General features: G+C 39.3%; 1 protein-coding gene across 3 annotated transcripts in view; it reads right to left on the bottom strand.

Moving 5' to 3' along the window:
* The window catches only part of rock2a (rho-associated, coiled-coil containing protein kinase 2a), a 39,425-nt gene that overhangs the window by 5,190 nt on the left and 14,336 nt on the right, over positions 1-19,899 (bottom strand). For all 3 annotated transcript variants that reach the window (XM_034857396.1, XM_034857395.1, XM_034857397.1), the window contains exons 2-28: positions 17,518-17,599; positions 17,119-17,219; positions 16,552-16,689; positions 15,497-15,757; positions 14,570-14,714; positions 14,249-14,387; positions 13,805-13,896; positions 13,348-13,507; positions 13,176-13,230; positions 11,546-11,634; positions 11,383-11,431; positions 10,810-10,945; positions 7,788-7,879; positions 7,058-7,304; positions 5,652-5,758; positions 5,198-5,357; positions 4,612-4,772; positions 3,708-3,892; positions 3,527-3,596; positions 3,012-3,115; positions 2,537-2,723; positions 1,878-1,971; positions 1,695-1,789; positions 1,288-1,479; positions 943-1,111; positions 207-277; positions 32-120 (exon numbers count right to left, since the gene is read on the bottom strand). In XM_034857396.1, coding sequence (XP_034713287.1) covers positions 32-120; positions 207-277; positions 943-1,111; positions 1,288-1,479; positions 1,695-1,789; positions 1,878-1,971; positions 2,537-2,723; positions 3,012-3,115; positions 3,527-3,596; positions 3,708-3,892; positions 4,612-4,772; positions 5,198-5,357; positions 5,652-5,758; positions 7,058-7,304; positions 7,788-7,879; positions 10,810-10,945; positions 11,383-11,431; positions 11,546-11,634; positions 13,176-13,230; positions 13,348-13,507; positions 13,805-13,896; positions 14,249-14,387; positions 14,570-14,714; positions 15,497-15,757; positions 16,552-16,689; positions 17,119-17,219; positions 17,518-17,599 — 3,470 coding nt within the window. The remainder of the gene's footprint in view (positions 1-31; positions 121-206; positions 278-942; positions 1,112-1,287; positions 1,480-1,694; positions 1,790-1,877; positions 1,972-2,536; positions 2,724-3,011; positions 3,116-3,526; positions 3,597-3,707; positions 3,893-4,611; positions 4,773-5,197; positions 5,358-5,651; positions 5,759-7,057; positions 7,305-7,787; positions 7,880-10,809; positions 10,946-11,382; positions 11,432-11,545; positions 11,635-13,175; positions 13,231-13,347; positions 13,508-13,804; positions 13,897-14,248; positions 14,388-14,569; positions 14,715-15,496; positions 15,758-16,551; positions 16,690-17,118; positions 17,220-17,517; positions 17,600-19,899) is intronic.

Raw genomic sequence — 19,899 nt, 5'->3', positions numbered from 1 at the left:
TCTGCAGAGGAGGATTAGGTGGTATACTCACTCTATATCAAGCACCATGTAAGGAATGGACTGCTCTTTGTCTTGCTCATTGTTATAGAAGAGAATCTTCTTGCTGCTCACTACAACATACTAAAGGAACAGAACAGACGTGGTAATGTTACTTTAGTTCAGGGAGAGACATGTGAAAATCATCGAAGCAGCTTCACTCTCTCTACCTTTTTCTCCCATCCAAACTTCTTGGTGTTGTTTCTTACAGGGAGAGAGAGCCAGCCCTCCAGCCTTGTTTCTGAGTGAGCGAAAGACACCAAAAAAGTTACAGTATGTAATCACGGATCATCTGTCAGTGTTAACATAAATTACATTTTCAGACTACCTTCATTTGAATTTTAAAGATGGAATAACTGACCCATTCCAGCCACCAACATAAAGAATGCTTTCATAATGAAAAATAAGATTCAAGATTCCAAATTATTTTATTAATCCCCCAATGGGATTAATAATACTTCTTTTTAAAGAATTTTTAAAAATACTTTTTCTTTCTTCAAAACTCACATCCTCATAACTCCCCATTTAAAATAGTTTTTCACATAAAGTATACATTAATTTTACACTATGCAATATTCAAATATTGTATGTACAATTTAATGACAAGCAATATCAGGCTTTCCGCATGTGTCAACATGTCAAATTTAAGTCCTTTAAGAATTAAATTTAAGACCTATGATCACAACATAAAAGTACGACATGTGCTCAACAATGAGCATTAGAGGTAGCAAGGATGTTGGAAAATTAAGACCTGTTAAAAATGATTTAAGACATAGAACACACTACGTCGGCAAATTTAATACTTTCAAAAGCCTAAAATTGTGATTGTGAAATGTTTTACTTTTTAAGACCCCGCGGCTACCCTGAATATGGAAATTGATTAGAGTTACATTTAAGAGCTCTCACCTGCGTATGCATCATCAGCATCAAACTCGGGCCCACTGCTGACGCTGGCAGAGTCCATTGATTGAACACTGAGCGCCTGCAGGAGGTTCCTCAGCTGCTCGATGTCACTGTCCTTACTGTCCAGGGCCATCTGCAGCTCAATACGCATCTGGCTCTCATCAGACAGTTGCTGCAAATAAAGAACAACAGAGGAAACAAGGTCCAGTCACAGACTATAGGAAGTGGGGTTTCTCAATGGGAATTGACAGGACTGGGAAAGTATCTTCCACATTTGTACACAATTGCAGAAAATCATCGACGATTGTTCATGAGATTACACTTGTAAAAGGAAAGTGGTCTACTGACCGCCTGCATTTCGTTAATCTCTCTTTGATATTTGATGATGCTGCTGTTGAGTTTTTCCTTCTCCGACCTCAGCTCCAACTGCAGCTTTCTGTTCTCCTTCTCCTTTCGCCGCATGTCTGTGTCGTTACCGCGGCGACTGCCTACTCCGCGAACCTCCTTCCTGTTCATGATCTCTGCCAGCTTATTGACGGCCTGTAGACGGACACAAGCACCACAGTTCATGCTTCAGCTTGCTTTAGTCTAATTGTAGGAAAGCCTCAGGAGCTGATGGATCCAGATACTTTGATTCTTCTCGCATATCTAGCTCTTTCCATTTCATAACAAAACCTCTTCAGCTGCTGTAAAAGTGTGTAAATGACTAAAAATGAAGCACTTGTGTGGCATTATTTAATAGAGACGTTTAAAACCTGAGTTTTCAGAGTCCTCTCTGACTGAAGCTGCTTCTCAAATGCCTGCTTCATCTGGCTGATCTGCTGCTCCCAATCCTTTGACTTCTCGGATTCTGAAACAGAAGAGATGGTAAATGTCAAACCCTGACAACTTTTAGCTTCAAACAAAACATACGGTTACATTTTAAACATTTTATTTACCTTCTACTGCCTCCTTCAGTTTGTTGTTCAGCTCCTCCTTCTCATTGGCTAGGTTGGCGACATCACTGGTCAGGGTCCTATTGGCTTCCTCCAGCTGCATGGGGCGGGAAATACGGTCATGCATTCACTGTATTATAGGTGGTTATGAGTGGCGTCTGTAGGCCTGCGTGATTGTTATAAAATCACGATCCAACCTGTTCATGATTTAATTTTTAAATAACTTTGATTTTTTAATTATTCTTTTCCAAAACTTCAATTCTCATTTAATTTTATGAGCCGACTGCATCACAAACGCTTCTACTTTCTTCTCATAGACTGTATAAATTAGGTTTTAAAGCGTTGCAATGCTGTCCCTTCTCTTCACTGAAGCCTCTATGTTTGTGTGCAATAAAATTGTGGCAGAGAATCGTAATATCAATTCTAAGCTAAAAACTTCCCCGAATCGTGCAGGCCTAGCCGTCTGTCTGCCACTACCACCTGAACCTCTTCTGTTGTCATGGTGTCTTTTGTACAGCTTGAGAATGCAATGAGTTTACACTTAATTGTTGTCATCTTGCAAGTTTTAGAGCTTTTGAAACTTCCTACAATCCAAAACCCTTTTCAGATGACACAGATTGATCATACAACTGAATATAGAGACAGGGGTTGATGCAACTCACCGAACTGATGGTGATATCCTTCTCAGATAGCTCCTGGCGATGGCGGGCCATCATTTCCTTCAGTTCCAGCTCCTTCATGATCTTCTCCTTCTCCAGGTCGGAGTACTGCTCCTCAGCGATGGAGCGCGCCAGCTGCTCCGAGTCAGCCTTTGTCAGTGTGATCTCCAGCTGAGCTGCCAGCGAATCCCTTAACGGCATTTCAAAGGTAAAAAATGAAAGGCTGAACAACTATTGATCACAAAATACACATGTATCATTCAGAGATGTAAACAATTGCTAAAATGAATAAAATATTGTTTGATATATGTGATATATGTATATGATATATTATCTGACTGCTAGTTTATTGCTACTATTGCTACTTCCTTATTTTGTCTTGGTTTTGGCCATGTTTTAAAAAAACAGCTGTTGAATTTTGTGACTGATGTTTCAAGTGGATTTAAAAACATTTATATTTTCAAACTGACAAACCAACCTCTCCTCCTGTAGCTCCTGCAGAGACTGCTGCACATCTTTGTAGAGTTTGTTCCTCTCCTCACACTCCTCCTTTAGTTCACGAACCTGGGTCTTATACAGCGTCTGGAAAACAGTTGATACACCTCGCCTTCACAATACATTTACACACGCTGTGAAGCAACTCAATGCCTCAATGCACCTCATGAATTCAGCAGCCTACTACTGTGGATTTCCACTGGGAAGACCAGAAATAAAATATAAACACTATGATATAGGGAAACCTATCGCTTGGGTTTTGTTAAGCACTAGGTTATTCCTTTTACACAGATCGTGCAATGTTTCTTATAGAAATTCATTTTAAAAATCCTTAACAATTCAATACACATAACATGCATTAGCTAGTGAAATAAAAGCAATGCTGTTCTGATGGCATATTACAGCCCACACACTCAGCATAAGAGATGCAGAACCACAATGTGTTGCTTAGTCATTTCATATCCACATTTGTAATTACAGAGCAGAATAAAGACTCACAGAGAAATACTGTTCAGCTTCTAACTGGTCCTGTAATTCCTTCATTTGCCCGTCTGTGTCCTGTCTTTCTCTGCAATCAAAAATAAATGAAACATTCTATTATCTATCATCCTCCTTGTGTCAACATAGGAATCCTTGAGTATTAATGGTAGAACAGAAGTAAACCAAAATGTAAACTGACTTGCGCAGCTCTTGGTTCTGTTTCTCAAGGCTGCGTTTAATGTCGAGCAGATGATTTGTTTCCTGCTTGAGTTGCTTTTCGGAGGTTCGTAGAGAACTGAGCTGCTGGTTCTGGGCTTTCAGGTCGTTCTGAGTCAGGTTACGCTTCTGGGTCTCCTGTTCAATCTTAAGCGTTAGGTTTTTCACCTGAAAGAATAAACAGAATACAGCGGGACATTCATGTTATTATTTCAGGGTTTCTGTAGGTTTAACCAAGTCAAATTTAATACTTTTTAAGACCATTATGAATAAGTAACAATAACATAATTTAAGACCTACTGTTTATCACAACATCAAAAAAGAAAAGGTAATGCAGTCATAAAATAAATAGCTTTCTTGTATAAAAGCACTAGGCTTCAAATACGTTGTTAGTAACCAACTTAAATCAAGCCCTAAATTAATTTTATTCAAGCCAAGGATCCCTAAACTTGCACTTTCCCATAGCCTATTGCGCCATCCGAGAGAGACTTGCGCCAATAATATGAAAGCTAACTAGCTAACTGGCTGCAATATTAGACGCATGTTGGTCTCATCTGTAGTCGTAATACAGCAAATTATATTTGGACGTAGGAAAATTAAGACCTGTGTCATACTATTTAAGACCTAGAACACTATACCTCAGCAAATTTAAGACGTTTTAAAGCCTAAAATTGGGATTTAGACAATTTAGACTTGTTAAAATCCTGCGGAAACCCTTTATTTAGATATCTGTTCTTTCTGTTTTTGTATTTCCTGAATGACTGTTATTCCTTTACAGCTCAGAACTGACATATTATTCCATAAGTTGAGAGATCGGTTTACGTAGACACCGTTTAATAACTTAACACACATTTCACTGTTCCCCTGTACAGAATGTAAACCCTCACCTCTTCAGTTAGTCGGTCCTTGTTTCTGCGCAGCTCATCTAGTTTCTGCAGAGCCTGTTTATAGTCACAGTCCATCATGCTGCTGTGCTTCTCCAGATCCAGTATTCGGTTCTCCAGCCGAAGTTTGGCCGCTCGCTCCTCCACCAGCTTCTGTTCCATCTCTGAATGGGATTTGTTTTTATTATATCAATGTAATTTAAAGGTTAAAAGTCATGTTCACCAATACTGACGGGTATGGAAAGCTGTAACAATAAATGCAAAATGTGTGCATAGTGAAGCAATGCATCAGCGCTGAACGTGGGGTCAAAAATGTCCAGTAGTGCTTAAAAAAAATTTACGTTTATTTTTTGGGCATTTTTGGCCTTTATTTGACAGGACAGATCAGGAAATGACAGAGGAGAGAGAGGGGGGATGACACGCAGGTCGGAGTTAAACCCAGACCTGCTGTCTCGAGGAGTTAACCTCTATATATGGGCTCCTGCTCTACCAGCTGAGCTAGCTGGGCGCCTGCTGCCAAATTATCTTGAGTGAATTGCTTCTCGTTGTAAGTAGGTAGTCAGTACAAATCAGTAGTCTGTGCCCTCACCCTTCATGGACTCTGACTTGGCGCCCTCGATGGTTACTTTGATCTTGCTCTTGTCTGCCAGCAGTGCCCTGGTGCTCCTATGAGCCGTCTCCTCCTGCTCCAGCTCCTGCTGCAGCACCTTCAGCTTGTAGGTCAAATCAATCTCCTTGTTGCTCTTCTCCTGCACAGAGAAAACCAGGGCAGAGATGTTGTGCCAAACTCTACATCCAGTGACATAATGACTTGATGGTAAGGCTACACAAAATAAGAAAGATATGCCATAACATTGTTGAATAATGCAATGATGTTATTACTTGCGACAAATAAAGAGATGTTGAAGTGTATTCAGTTCTGCTGCTTTATGGCAAGACATGGAAAAACATTTAAATACTTTACAAACCATTGGAGAATATACAGTAGTCCATAAAAGGGTTTTAAAAACTGAGTTATCATTTAGTCTACTTTTCTGGTTTACCTTCTCCAGATCGGTGTGTTTTTCCTGAAGCTGTCTCTTCTCAGTCTCCGCTTTGGCCAGAGCCTGTCTCTGCTGGCGGACCTCCTCCTCCAGGCCGGAGATTCGTCCTGCAAACCAAAACCAAGAGAATTCTTGTAACATACAACAAACTAAACACTTTTACTTTAATTGTTATGACATGCTCATGCACAATTTCAGCAAGCATTTACAGGAGCAAACATGTAGGACCAGTAGGGTGCTTAACAGCTTCTTCCCAAATAATCACGTCCACACACGCAAGGTCGCTGTTCCTATTTTATGGAATATTGTGCTGTCTGAATGTTTGTTTTTAAGCTCTTTTATTTGATATAATTGTTGTAAAATTGTTTTTTACTTATAGGTATTTTTTCTATTTCATTAATTTGCACTGTGACTGATAAGAAACAGCTTTTCCTTTTTTCTGAATATGCAAAAACTCAGTGAAATGACAGTGAATTGAACTGAATCATCTCTCTCTTTATTGTATGCAAACACTGTTCTGTGGCCAGTAAGACTGGAGCAGTACTGGGCAGCCTGTGTGCTGTTTTTTTATTCAGCCGGGCCGTTACATGTGCCACAGTTTGTTTATATACACACACAAAAGCCTGATTATTTAAAGTAATCAGCTCAAGGCAATTTTTTGATTCATTTCATATTAGTTACATGGTTAAAATGAATGCTATTTCTCCAATATCCCAGTAAGTCAATTAAGTCAACTCAATTATATTGTGCTACGTTGTTTGATTTGTAAATGCAACAACTTGTCACTGCATCCGATAACCAACAACTGCTGTTTGACGGGAAGCTCGCTGAATGGAAGTGAAAGATTTTGCATTAGTTATTTCAAGAAGATTGCATAGAGTAGCCTATATGTGTGTGATTTGGTTAAAGAGATACAATAGTTTTGGAGAATGTAACCGTTATACCTGCTACACCAGAGTCAGTTCCTAATAAATGCCTTAGGACAAACCTTTTTGAGCATTTGATGCAGTCTGAAGTTGTGTTAGTCAGGTATGTCAAACTGTATTATTAGGACGGACACACACACACACACACCCACACCCACACCCACACCCACACACACTCTAACTATAATTAGTGTAAGCTGCTGGGCAGACAGAAGTGAAGGTGTGTAATAGAAGTTCCCCTTACAAAAACACAGGTAACTATTTCAGCAAATCCTTACAGCAGAATTTTAAACACTTAATTGCATTTCACTATTATCATGGATAGCACATTGCTCTATACCTTTATATAAATAAAATACAAAATCAGACTATAATTTTAAATCCTATCCTAAAACCAGATGACCATTAGTTACAGACTAAAAAACTTCCAGGGTTGTGAATTGAGTACTCTGTGTGTGTGTGTGTGTGTGTGAGACCCACCCATCAGGTCACTGATGGTCTCTGAGCCCTGGCTGTGCTCCCTCCTCTCTGTCTCCAGTGCGGCCTGCAGGCTGATGCACTCCTTCTCCAGGCTCAGCTTGCTCCGCTCCAGCAGGCAGCATTTGTCCTGCAGCTCGCGCACGTTAGCCTCCAGCTGCTGCAGTTGCTTGCTGCTGTCCGCCTGGGTTTTTCGGAGCCTTGTCGCTGCCTCAGACTCGGCCCGTAACAACGTGTTGGCTTCTTCCAGCTGACAGAAGCAACATGGAAAGAAATGTGTGAAGATCAGTTGGATCACTTTTATTTGGTGACTCAACACTTTTCTATTTGTTAAAGTATGTACTGAGTCCCGTAACATACAAACTTTCAAATCAAGTACTTTATTTTTGAAAAAGAGAAACCGGTGCTACCCAGTGCAGTTCTCAAATACACAATTCAGTACTTCCTGTTTGCGTTTAACATATTTCCACAATTTTTGTCTGTCCATATCAAGGTTTAATATCATGTTGATATCTCAGTTTTTGGAAATATAGCGTACTGCATCACATTGGTTGTAATCCAATAACTAATTAAATACATTTGATATTTGTTAAGCAATTAGATCACAGTAGCTTATAACATTCCTTTTGTTACTTACCTTTCAATCATTATTTCCGTATTTTAACAATAGTAGGTGGCTTTTTAGACATTAAACGTCAGTTCCCACACATGAGATATAACACTTAGGACTGACCTGTTTCTGCAGGTGAATGTTCTTCTCATTGGAAATGTGTGAATTCTGGTTTCTCCTTTTCATGTCATCTAGCTGGTCTCGAAGGCTGTTGACTGCACAACACATAAAGAACGCGGACGCAAAGTATAATGGTGAATCTTTTAATGCACCAAACTTCTTTTGTATGCTGTATTACTACAATACTCAAGTATTAATCCTTCATTAAAGTTTTAATCAGTGAGGAGTTGGGGCACAGAACAGAGTAACAGTTACAGCACAACAAGAAAGGAAGGCCTACAGACGTGTATTCCTCTTGTGAGCAGAGCATGTTTTCAATCTGTTTGAGAAGACAATTTGACCAGGTGATGGCAGTAATGTCCACTGCATGTGTTGACAGTCAACACATGCAGTGGCATACTTTTTTCCACATTTTTTCAAAAGCTCACAAGTCAACTGTTGACTCGGGATGTCAAAACACACTTTTTGATGCATCAAATTGGATGCCATTATTTAAATAAACATTTTCAATGTCTCATCTTGTAAAAAGTAAAATAAAATGATTTTTTTGAAACAAGTAAAGAATTAGTCTTCTTGTCTTCATTTAATATAACTATGCAACAAAGTAAATCAAAGGAATTGTATTACACACATACATACAAACACTATGGATGTAACGGTATGAAAATTTAACCTCACGGTTATAGTAACCAAAATATCACAGTTTTGGGTATTATTGTTTGCATTTTTAAAAGTGTGTTTAATGCTTTTAGCAGCAACTTTTTTCCTGCACGTTATGAACACAGGATAATTATCTTCAATCAGCTGTCCTTCGGCATTCTTAAAATAACCAAAATATGCCCATGCTTCAGACTTAGTCCTCCTGCTGGGCTGATAAATGTCCTGAGTGCTGTCATCTCCGCCATGATTCCAACTTCAAAAACCACACGCTGTGGGCTACACAGTGCGCCTGCGCGGCAACTTCAGGAGACTCAGATAATGCTGGGAAGGATTAAACACACGGTTTCCACACCATGGTAATCCACAGTGATAATGTTATTTTAAATGAAAAGGGTTAATTGTTATAGTCAACATTTTTATTGTGGTTTACCGTTACACCTGTAATCTAATATATATACACAGACTCTACAATATAAATATAAATGGATTGTATTTATATAGCGCTTTTCTAGTCTTATCAACTACTCAAAGCGCTTTGACATAGTACAGGAATCATTCACCATTCACACACTGAGGCCGAGGCTGATGTACAATGGGCCACCTGCTCATCAGATAAACATCGCTCTTCCACAGCCACCCACCCACCCATGATATATATATATATATATATATATATATATATATATATATATATATATATACACAAACACACACATATACATATATACACACACATTTTCACAATATACAGTGGGTACGGAAAATATTAAGACCCCTTTAAATTTTTCACTGTTTCATTGCAATCATTTTCCAAAAATCTAAGAAAGTTTGTTTTATTTCTCAATAATGTACACTCAGCGCCCCATCTTGACAGAAAAAAAAAATATGTAGATTTTTTTGCAAATTTATTAAAAAACAAAAACTGAATTATCACATGGTCAGAAGTATTCAGACCCTTTGCTCAGTATTAAGTAGAAGCACCCTTTTAAGCTAGTACAGCCATGAGTTTTTCACACCTGCATTTGGGGATCCTCTGCCATTCTTCCTCGCAGATCCTCTCCAGTTCCGTCAGGTTGGATGAGGACCATTGTGGACAGCCATTTTCCGGTCTGTCCAGGCATGCTCAATTGGGTTTAGGTCAGAGCTCTGGCTGGGCCTGTCAAGAAGGGTCACAGAGTTGTTCCAAAGCCACTCCTTTGTTATTTTAGCTGTGTGCTTAAGGTCATTGTCTTGTTGGAAGGTGAACCTTCGGCCTAGTCTGAGGTCCTGAGCACTCTGGATGAGGTTTTCTTCCAGGATATCTCTGTACTTGGCCGCATTTATCTTTCCTTCAATTGCAACCGGTCGTCCTGACCCTGCAGCTGAAAAACACCCCCATAGCATGATGCTGCCAACACCATGTTTAACTGTTGGGATTGTATTGGGCAGGTGATGAGCAGTACCTGGTTTTCTCGACTTAGAATTAACACCAAAAAGTTCGATCTTGGTCTCATCAGACCAGAGAGTCTAATTTCTCATAGTCTGTGAGTCCTTCATGTGTTTCTTTGCAAACTCTATGCGGCCTTTCATACGTCTTGCTCTGAGGAGAGGATTCCGTTGGGCCACTCTGCCATAAAGCCCCGACTGGTGGAGGGCTGCAGTGATAGTTGACTTTATGGAACTTTCTCCCATCTCTTACTGCATCTCTGGAGCTCAGCCCCAGTTATCTTTGGGTTCTTCTTTACCTCTCTCACCAAGGCTCTTCTCCCACAATTGCTCAGTTTGGCTGGACGGGCAGGTCTAGGAAGACTTCTGGTTGTCCCAAACTCCTTCCATTTAAGGATTATGGAGGTCGCTGTGCTCTTAGGAACCTTGAGTGCTGCAAAAATTGTTTTGTAACCTTGGCCAGATCTGTGCCTTGCCACATCTCTGTCTCGGAGCTCCTTGGGCAGTTCCTTCAACCTCATGATTCTCATTTGCTCTGACATGCACTGTGAGCTTTAAGGTCTTTTATAGACAGGTGTGGGCCTTTCCTAATCAAGTCCTTTTAGTTTAATTACACACAGCAGGACTCCAATGAAGGAGTAGAACCATCTTATGGAGGATCAGAAGAAATGTACAGCATGTGAGTTAAAAATGAGTGTCACAGCAAAAGGTCTGAATATGTATGATCATGGGATATTTCAGTTTTGCTTTTTTAATAAATTTGCAAATATTTCTGCATTTCTGTTTTTTTCTGTCAAGTTGGGGTGCTGTGTACATTAATGAGAAATAAACTGAACTTTTTTGAATTTTGGAAAATGGCTGCAATAAAACAAAGAGTGAAAAATTTAAAAGGGTCTGAATACTTTCCATACCCGCTGTATGTGTGTTTGTGTCACGTTACCTTCATTCTCCAGGCCGCGCTTCCTGTCGGCCTCGCTCTCGGCCTTGCGGTGGCTCTCTAGGCTCTTGTGCTGCAGTAGGGCTTTCTCTCTCTCTAGCTGCCTCAGACTCGACTCCAGATTCTTTCTGCTGCTCACCTAAAATCAATCAAATACTTTGTTCAACATGTCCCATAGGGCTGGTTACGTTTCACGATGCTGGTTCCATAACTTGCTTTATGAGAAATGGTTCCTGAGTATCCAATCGGGGCTAGACACAAATCCAATCCCTAAAGACATTTTAAAGTGGTTATCAGAATTCGGCAAGCGCTCCGGCTAAACCTCACGGGATACGACACATTGGCATTCAACCAAAACATGGTCAAGTGAAAAGTGAGAAATCATTATTCTGACTTAAATTAAGTTTTTGGAAAAGGCCACACAAATGGGTGAAAATGATGGAACTGGAATGATCCCGGAGGGGATCGTGGCACCAGGAAGTATTAAAACTAGAACAGAGCCAAAAATATGAAAGTGATCTCCAATACTAACAAGTGACGGACTGTGTCTTCACTGTTTGACTGGGTTTAGCTTACCTCTTCCTCAAGTTCTTTGGAGATTTTGTCTAGACGACTAGTGGCAGCTCTGCAAAAAGAAAACGAAACAACATTTACCAAAGCTCTTGGCAGTGATGGTCCGTGTGCCCAAGTCAGCCAGTGGTGGAACATGAAGAAAAGCTACAATTCTCTGCTCCTGTACCTGTGTTTGTGCTCTAGATCAGATTTTGCCTGCTTCTCATTATTCAGCTGCACCTCTATTTGGCGCATTTTCTTCTGCAGTGCTGCTGACTGTGAAGAGAAAACAATCAACCAATCACACATGATGTAATGACTAATCAAATGCTCAGGTTAAAGAACTGTTTGCAACCTTTACTGGATGTCAATAATCTTTCCTGTGTATTATGCAGTGAAGCAATTACCATAACTGACAGGATAGTGAAAACATATAGATCTTTTGGTGCTAAACAAGTTCGGTGCTGGATAGGTAAAGTGAGTTTTTAGAGTTTTTTCAGCCCCTAATGAGCGCTTTGAAGCTAAACCAAAAGAGTTAAAGGACCCACATAGTAAAAATGTAAGTACTTTTTTATGATAAAGTTGGTCGAGGTGTTATATAAATACAGTGAAAGTATCAAAACGCTCAATCCACAGAGAAATGCAAACAGCACATAGAAAATGTGCCTTTGAATGAGCCATCAGGACATCCATACGGTTGTGATGTCGCAACTATACAATACATAGGTAGAAAATACCGTTATAGTCTTTCCCTGGCTGCAGTGACAGCAAAGATACACTGACCAATCAGAGCAGACTCGGCTTTTTCGGGTAGGAGACAGAGATAGAAGTATATTCACACAAACAGTATGAGAAAAATAAAGTGTGTTTGTTTTTAACATTAAAGCATGTAAACATGTTCAAGTAGAAACCCAAAATACAAGTATGAACCTGAAAATTACTGATATATGTCTCCTTTAAGTTGCGGACTGTAAAACCAAAACAATGAGCAAAAAGTAGGGCTGGGTGATATGGAGAAAACCAAATATCACAATATTGTAGACCAAATGCATCAATGTTGATATTGCCGTGGTATTGTAGGGTTGACGTTTGGTGTTTAAACAATGACATTTTAGATAAATAACCATCAGTAATGTGGATATAATGACTAAGTGGGTAAAAGGCAAATAACAGAACAGCTAAAACAGTCTGAAAGTGTGATATCCAAAATTTAAGACGATATCGAAAGACATATAGCAATTTTGATATAATATCAATATATTACCCAGCCCTAGCTGAATGAGGCAAAAACTGTCCGTACATCTTAGGAGAACTCCAGAATTGGGATACAATTTTCTGTTTGTCACTATGAGCGACCCTTTCACATCTATGCAGTCATTAACAAAGACAGTTTCGCAGTGACGGTGTATTAACGGGATGTTAAAACTGCAAATAGAACCTGGGCCTTTGTTGTCTTCCTTCTGGTAGTGATTGATTAGGCAGCTCAGTTTGGTCTGAAGTTAATAACAGATTAGCTTTTAGGCCTGCTACTTACACCAAAAGCTGCTTAAGTCTTTCTGTGTGACTAAGAATATTGAAATTTGAACAAAGTACAAATAAATCACTGGATCAGACAAATGAAATCCTTTTCTGAGTCATTTCCATCATAATCCCGAATATTTAACAGTATGAAGCTGGATTAATCGCAATGTCAAGGCTAGTGTGGTCATGTTAACTGATGCCTGGATTATTTATTTCCTGAGAAGCTTGGGACTGTTTTACTGGAGTTGCTCGAGGTTCACCTGGCAGTTATAGTGTGTAGAAGGGAAAGAACCAACCTCTCCTTTTGAGTTATCATGAGCCACCAAGATATTGTTGGAACCATTTAGTAACCTAAAGAAGGAAACGGACAAAATCAACATAAAGTCAAGATCACAGCCAAGAATAAATCTCTGTAAGTGCTAAGATACCTGAAATTATAAGATACAGCTAGACAAACTGATGACTTACTGGTCTTCTTTGAAGTAAGTGAAGCCAACAAAGGGTAACTGGTTTCCAACAAAGGCCTTAGGAGTGGGGAACGTTTCTACATCGCCTTTGTCATCTTCAATCTCATCAAAATTACTTGTGTCTATGTCACTGCTCAGCTCTGGGACCACGGGGGCAGCAGCTGAGGAAGGAGAGAGAGAAGGAGAGAGAAAGAGAGAGAGAGAGAGAGAGAGAGAGAGAGAGAGAGAGAGAGAGAGAGAGAGAGAGAGAGAGAGAGAGAGAGAGAGAGAGAGGGCGCAAGTGTAAATTGCTGGAAAAAGGAAATGCTGTGTAAACAAAACTTGGCATAAATAATTTTGTCTTGTACTGCAAGACAGCTGCTGTTCCGGACAAATTCTTGTTTAGAGTTTAGATTTGTGTAAAAGGGTCATTTTATTGGCTCAGGTGAAGCTGCTTGTTGATGTGTAGCAATACTTACTGTCTCTGATGGTGTCGAAGGTCCACTGGTCGTTCTTGAAAAAAGGGTGTCGCTTGATTTCCTCCACGCCATTTCTGCCCAATCGCACCTCCCTCAAAATAAAAAGAGTGAAAGAGTTATAGAGCAATGACTAAAGGTACTCTTTGTCTTCAGTTCAACAGTATCAGTAGAAACAGGCAAACATGGCCTATTGATACATATTCTTTTCTGGGAGTCATTAGAATTAAATAAATTAAAGCCAGAACCAATTACACAGACTTTGGCCTAAAGCATCACAAACCAATGCAGTGGTAAACACAAGAGATCTGCGTGCAGCTTAAAAGCATCAACATGTTATGTAATGTCTGAGTATTGCAGAACATAAAAAGTAACCCTGTTTGCCCTTCTGGTGTAATCACCTTCAGCACTTGAACATGAAATGTGAAAGACTGTAACTCGTTGTACCTGTCAGTCAGGAAGGCACAGATGATATTCTTCGCATCATTGGAGATCTCCACATCATCAGGAAAGTTGAGGGAGTTTTTGTGGTCCATGATCTTACTGTAGGTTCCCACCAGAGAGTCAGCGTAGAATGGTGTGTCACCTAACAGCGAATACAGTAAGTTAGCTATAATAATAAAAGCAATGAAATGTTGGAATCAAGCATCATTTCTTTTACTGAGAGGACTCCAACGCTAAAAAAGACCACTCCTTACATGCAAAAATATTTTCAAAAACCCTTCACTCATTTTATAAAATCACTGACTTCATTCAATTTTCACTGACCGACAAGCATCTCGAAGATGAAGACCCCTACGGACCACCAGTCACACTCTCTCCCATAGTACCCGTCTCCTCCTTGAGATTTCAGCACCTCTGGAGAGATATAGTCCGGAGTCCCGACAGCTGTATCACAGTGCACCATGCCGGTCTGCAACACAAATACTGGAATCAATATCCTTTGCATGTTTTGACATTATAGCCTAAGGACCTGGTTTTATGTCTCAACTTAAAGTGTAACTCCCGTTTTTTTTTTTTTCAACCAGGGCCCTATTTCCCAATGCATTTGTGTCTCTTTAATAGACAGATTGAACATCTGCTGCTCAGCTGCACAGTGATTTGTGCGCTCAATAGGCAATAACACATCCATGACTTTGTGTTATCTAAAAGATTTTCAATTTAAAATAATTGTATTTGCTTATGTCTCACAGCCATGTGGATTAGAGGAGGGAAATCCTGACATGGTAACTCAGCGTTGTGTCCAAGGTAAATCACTGGACACATCCCAGACCAGACCACAGATATCTGGCAGCAACAGGTCCCACTCTAAACAACATATATTCTTAGGGCATAAAAGGGGCACAGCACCCACGGAAGCGCTACCAATATTGTGAGCCACGCAGACCTTCTCTCTTTCTCTTCATCCGTTACGTTGTAGCCTACTCTGGCTCAAATGAATAGCCTACATATGGTCATCAAACTATAACGATTTTTTTGGTCACTTACACAGTTCCCCCAGTGGGTTATACAGGTTTAAACCCAGTACCGTTAGAGCTCTAGCAACACAGATCCCTGCTAAACCTTTGCACTGAGGGTTAGGGTTAGTAAAAGGTTTATAAACCTTAAAAAATAAAAAATAAATTAACTAATTGATAAATAAGATTGGGAAATGATTGTGCTGCACTGAAGTTTCAATGATGGGATACAACTCACAGAGTCCATCTTCATGCATGTGCCGAAGTCGGCCAGTTTGAGGTGTCCCAATCTGTCCAGCAGCATGTTGTCTGGCTTGACGTCTCGATGGATGAAGCCCATGGAGTGAATGGCATCCAGGGCCATCACCACCTCAGCTGTGTAGAACTTGGCCCATTTCTCCGGCACGTCATAGGTGCTGGTGAGGTTGACCAGGTCACCCCCTGGCATGTACTCCATCACCATGTAGAGGTAGTGCTCATCTTGGAAGGCACAGCACAACTGAACAACCCAAACACAAACATCCATTACTAGAGGTTGCTAATTCTGGTATAAATGACATGCCAAGAGATGTAAATTAGTGTGGGTGGGTGGAGGAGGGATGGGAACTTTCAGTGACAACATTGTATCAATACATGGACGCCAAGAAGCAAGCTTTTATTAAATTTCACGTGAGAATTTAACCTTTTGATCCAAGAATAATAAGATCAATTGCTTTTTTAGTCCACTAGACGGACAATTGAAGTGAGATGAACAAACCAGAGAATTTTCTTTACCCAGACAAAACAGATGTTGACAAAGTGTTGCTTGAAGTTGGAAAACGGGTAATCAGTTGAAATATATCGCAGAATATTACAATATGTTTAAAATCACAAAAATATTGTACTGCGACACAAGTATTGTGATTGTATCGTGGAGTCTATGGTGATTCCCACCTGTAACAATTAGCACCAATCTGTTTGCCATAGCTGTAGGTTTCCGTGTGACGTTGCTATGTTATTAGAATAATAAACAAACATAAAGAATGTTTTGTAAAATGTAACCATCTGAAGCAAAACAATATTTAATAGTTTATAAGGAATCATACAACTTGTCAAAATTTTACTATATGGTATTCATCAATAAGAGGGGATTTATTTATATTTCTTATATACAGTATATTTTTTTATATTTAGTGCAAGAGGGGTGCACTGAATTCAATCTCCCATCCAAAATTTGCGATATGTGTTTAAACTTTGAGGATGTAACTGAACAAAAAATAAATCAGAAGCTGAGCAGTGAATTATATGTCATACCTGCACAACCCAGGGGCTGTTGGCAAAGGCCATGATGTCCCTCTCTTCCCAGAAGAAAGCTGAGTCTGAGCGCTTGATCATCTCAAACTTGCTCAGTAGCTTCATGGCGTAGACCTTCTGAGAGGCTTTGTGTCGGACCTGAATGTCGGCAGTATTCAGTTATTCACAGTTTAAAAAGTAACAGAGAGTTTGAGATTCTTAACAGCCTCACTTTTATTCTGAGTAACACTCTGGCCAAATGGTGCATTACAGGTTCCACCAAACTGCAAACTACATCAAATCACTGACTGCCTTAAAATGTCAATGCGTTCCATCATAACAGATGTTTTCCATGCTGTCAATTCAATGTGCAGTAAAAGAACACTTTGAGTGTGGAATTTACAGTTCGGTGTAAACCTCAGGAATATTCACAAATATTCTCAAAGGCCTTGACTAGAAAAAGAGGCAGTACATCATTTGAATTATAATTGCATAGAATGTATGTGTAGTCTTACAGAAGACCATGGCAAAGATTTTATTACTCTACAGAACCCTCAGTGACAGCTGAAAAAGAAAACCAACACTCACTAGTTGAACTTCACCAAATGCCCCTCGACCGATGACTTTAACTCTGTCAAAGTCTTCCGACTTCATCTGGAGGTCTCGAGTCTGTGCTATGACTTTCTCATCTGACAATGAAGAAAATAAAAGAATCCCATCATAACTGTTGTGAATTCACCACATCAACACATTTACAGCTTTAAAATAAGGCAAATATCATCCGCCTGAGGCCAATACAAATCGTTGTGTGCCTCATTTGCACTATGTAAGTCTTTCCTGGAGCATTAAGCTGTTGTGCTGACTTTACCTTCTTTTAACATTCACTTTTTTGTCATGCACCAGCAACTACATAGATGTTAACATCGTCTTTTTTTTATTTGTCCTCCATCTCTCTCTTATTACATCTGGCACACAAAAGCTACTTACATCTGTTTAGGAAGGTTTCGATGTTTTTGTTCTTGCGTAGTGCAGGGTAGTCCAAGTCTAAGACCAGGGCGTTTATGGAGTCCTGCGCAGAAAGAAAAACTAATTATTCATCGCTCATGATGATCGACAGACATGAGTGAAGTCGTTACAATGGGTCATATCACTATCATGCAGAATTTATAAATTGGATACTTAATAGTGGGAATCTGGACCTTGTGTCCGTCTTTCCCATCTAAGTGGCATCATGTAAAAGACCCCAAGCTGTTATTTTTTGCAGTATACAGAAAGAACAAGTTATAAAACCTTTTTTGCACAGTGGATTCAGTGGATGTTGCTCATTAAAGGTTACATCACACTGCAAGTCATTGTGTTGCAATTGAAACATGACAACTACTCAAAGACCAAGATGTGTTTTCTCCGTTCATGTGCATCAGCATTCATTGGCACACAACAAGGGAATTGTGAGAGTTTTGCAAAAATCCCAGCTCAAGTGTCAAAATATTTACTGTTAGATTTTAATCCTTTAGGCTAATGCTGGACATGATGTATTCATGATTGTGCATAGTGTGAACATCTGATACAGCGCAATACAAAGGAAATGCATCATGTCATACCAAACTTTGATTCCTGATGACTATAACTACTACTCTAACCACACTGTAGAAACAGTGCCACTGAAGAAAGCAAATTGATCGAAGCTCGTATTTACAAAACATGAAGCAAAACCATCTGGCAAACACTTTCTACCCAATAAAGGCAGTGGAGTGCAGGACTGACTTCATACAGCAGCAGGCCTACACTAAAACCTAACAATCCTGACCACTGACTGCATTTCTAAAGAGGGGTTTATTTTCTGTATATGTTGTCATCATTGGACAGAACAAAAACAGTTACATACCACTGCTGCCCAGCAAGTCTGAATAAAATCTAACGGCTTTGCTCCAGAAGTTCATTGAACAATGATCAACTTGATGGACTTGATACATAAACAACAACTAAACGCAAAGAAAACGGTTTTAACTAAAGGCTCTGTTCCGAGAGAGAGAGAGAGACTATTTTTTTTCCAGCAGCCACCTACTGTCAGTGATATTCATCTTGATCATGAGAAACACGTTGTTACTGTTACCAGGAGACACAGTCACCTCCACACAGTGTGGTGGTATTATTAGTCAACAAATTTTTAACAACATAAGTTTCTTTTCATTATTATTATTGGATTTTTTTACCAAATTGACACACAAAAACACCACATGCTGTACATAACCTACCATACACATAGCTATTATCAGGATCTACATATATGCACGTGTTTATGTAACAACATCAGTTTCTAAATAAATCTACTGAAAGGGAAAATAATTCTTCATATACTATATCTCAGTTGAACATTTGTTATTGTGGTAACTGACTATCATTAATATCTGTATGTGTCTAAATCAAGCTTGTAATAGAGGGTATATTTAGTGCAAAAGTTGTTAGTTTACATATCTGACCACTTTGAGAAGTAAGACAATACTTAAGAAAAACATTCTGAATCAACCTCAAAACCCTGTCCTGTTAGAGCTCAAGCAACACAGATCCCTGCTAAACCTTTGCACTGAGGGTTAGAGTTAGTAAAAGGTTTACGGAGAAAGTCAAAAATATAAATTAACTAATTGATAAATAAAGTTGGGAAATGCATGCACTTGAAGATAAGAATAATGTTACAGAAGCCTGTCTATGATATAGCATGTGTCTATGAAATAGCTAGCCCTTGTCGTTAATGTTAGCTTGCCAGCTAAAATGCTTTAGCTACTGTTACAAGAGTTAATATAGCGATGCTACAGCATGTAGTAAAGTATCTAGTGAAGTAAATGGAATTGATGGTTAACATTATCTGCACTGGCTGGTGTGTGTGTTGAAAGTTAGCTTAAGCTAAGTAGCATGCTGAAAAGTCTGGTGCTCAGTGTTTTTAGCCACTAGTTATTTCGCTTATGCTAGCTAGCCAGCTATCCACACAAATGCACAAGGAAAATAGAAAATGTACTGAGAAAAAGGAAACGTTTCATTGGGTAAATATTAATTACATGATTAAATGTGTGCCAGGATAAAAATATAGGAACATTAAATAAACAATGAAAAGAATAAGATAAATAAGAGTAAAATAAATTTGGTTTTAATGATCAATATTGACCAACTGGAGGTCAAAAGGAAAGTGAGCTTTATATTTTTTTTAAACCCCATTCTAATAATTTCACTTACAGTAGCAATCACTAATATATTTTTTACTTGTCTGATAAACTATCACTACATTTGGTCAATTTTGGGGCTCCATATCAATTAAGGAGTCTAACATCCACTTCAGTGTTGTTGTACGCGTCTTTACACTCTGTCAACACACAC

This window comes from Etheostoma cragini, chromosome 20, assembly GCF_013103735.1.
Source record: "Etheostoma cragini isolate CJK2018 chromosome 20, CSU_Ecrag_1.0, whole genome shotgun sequence".
NCBI classification, from domain to species: domain Eukaryota; kingdom Metazoa; phylum Chordata; class Actinopteri; order Perciformes; family Percidae; genus Etheostoma; species Etheostoma cragini.
The sequence above is the reverse complement of the archived record's forward strand: the minus strand, read 5'-3'. Positions and strand labels throughout refer to the sequence as shown.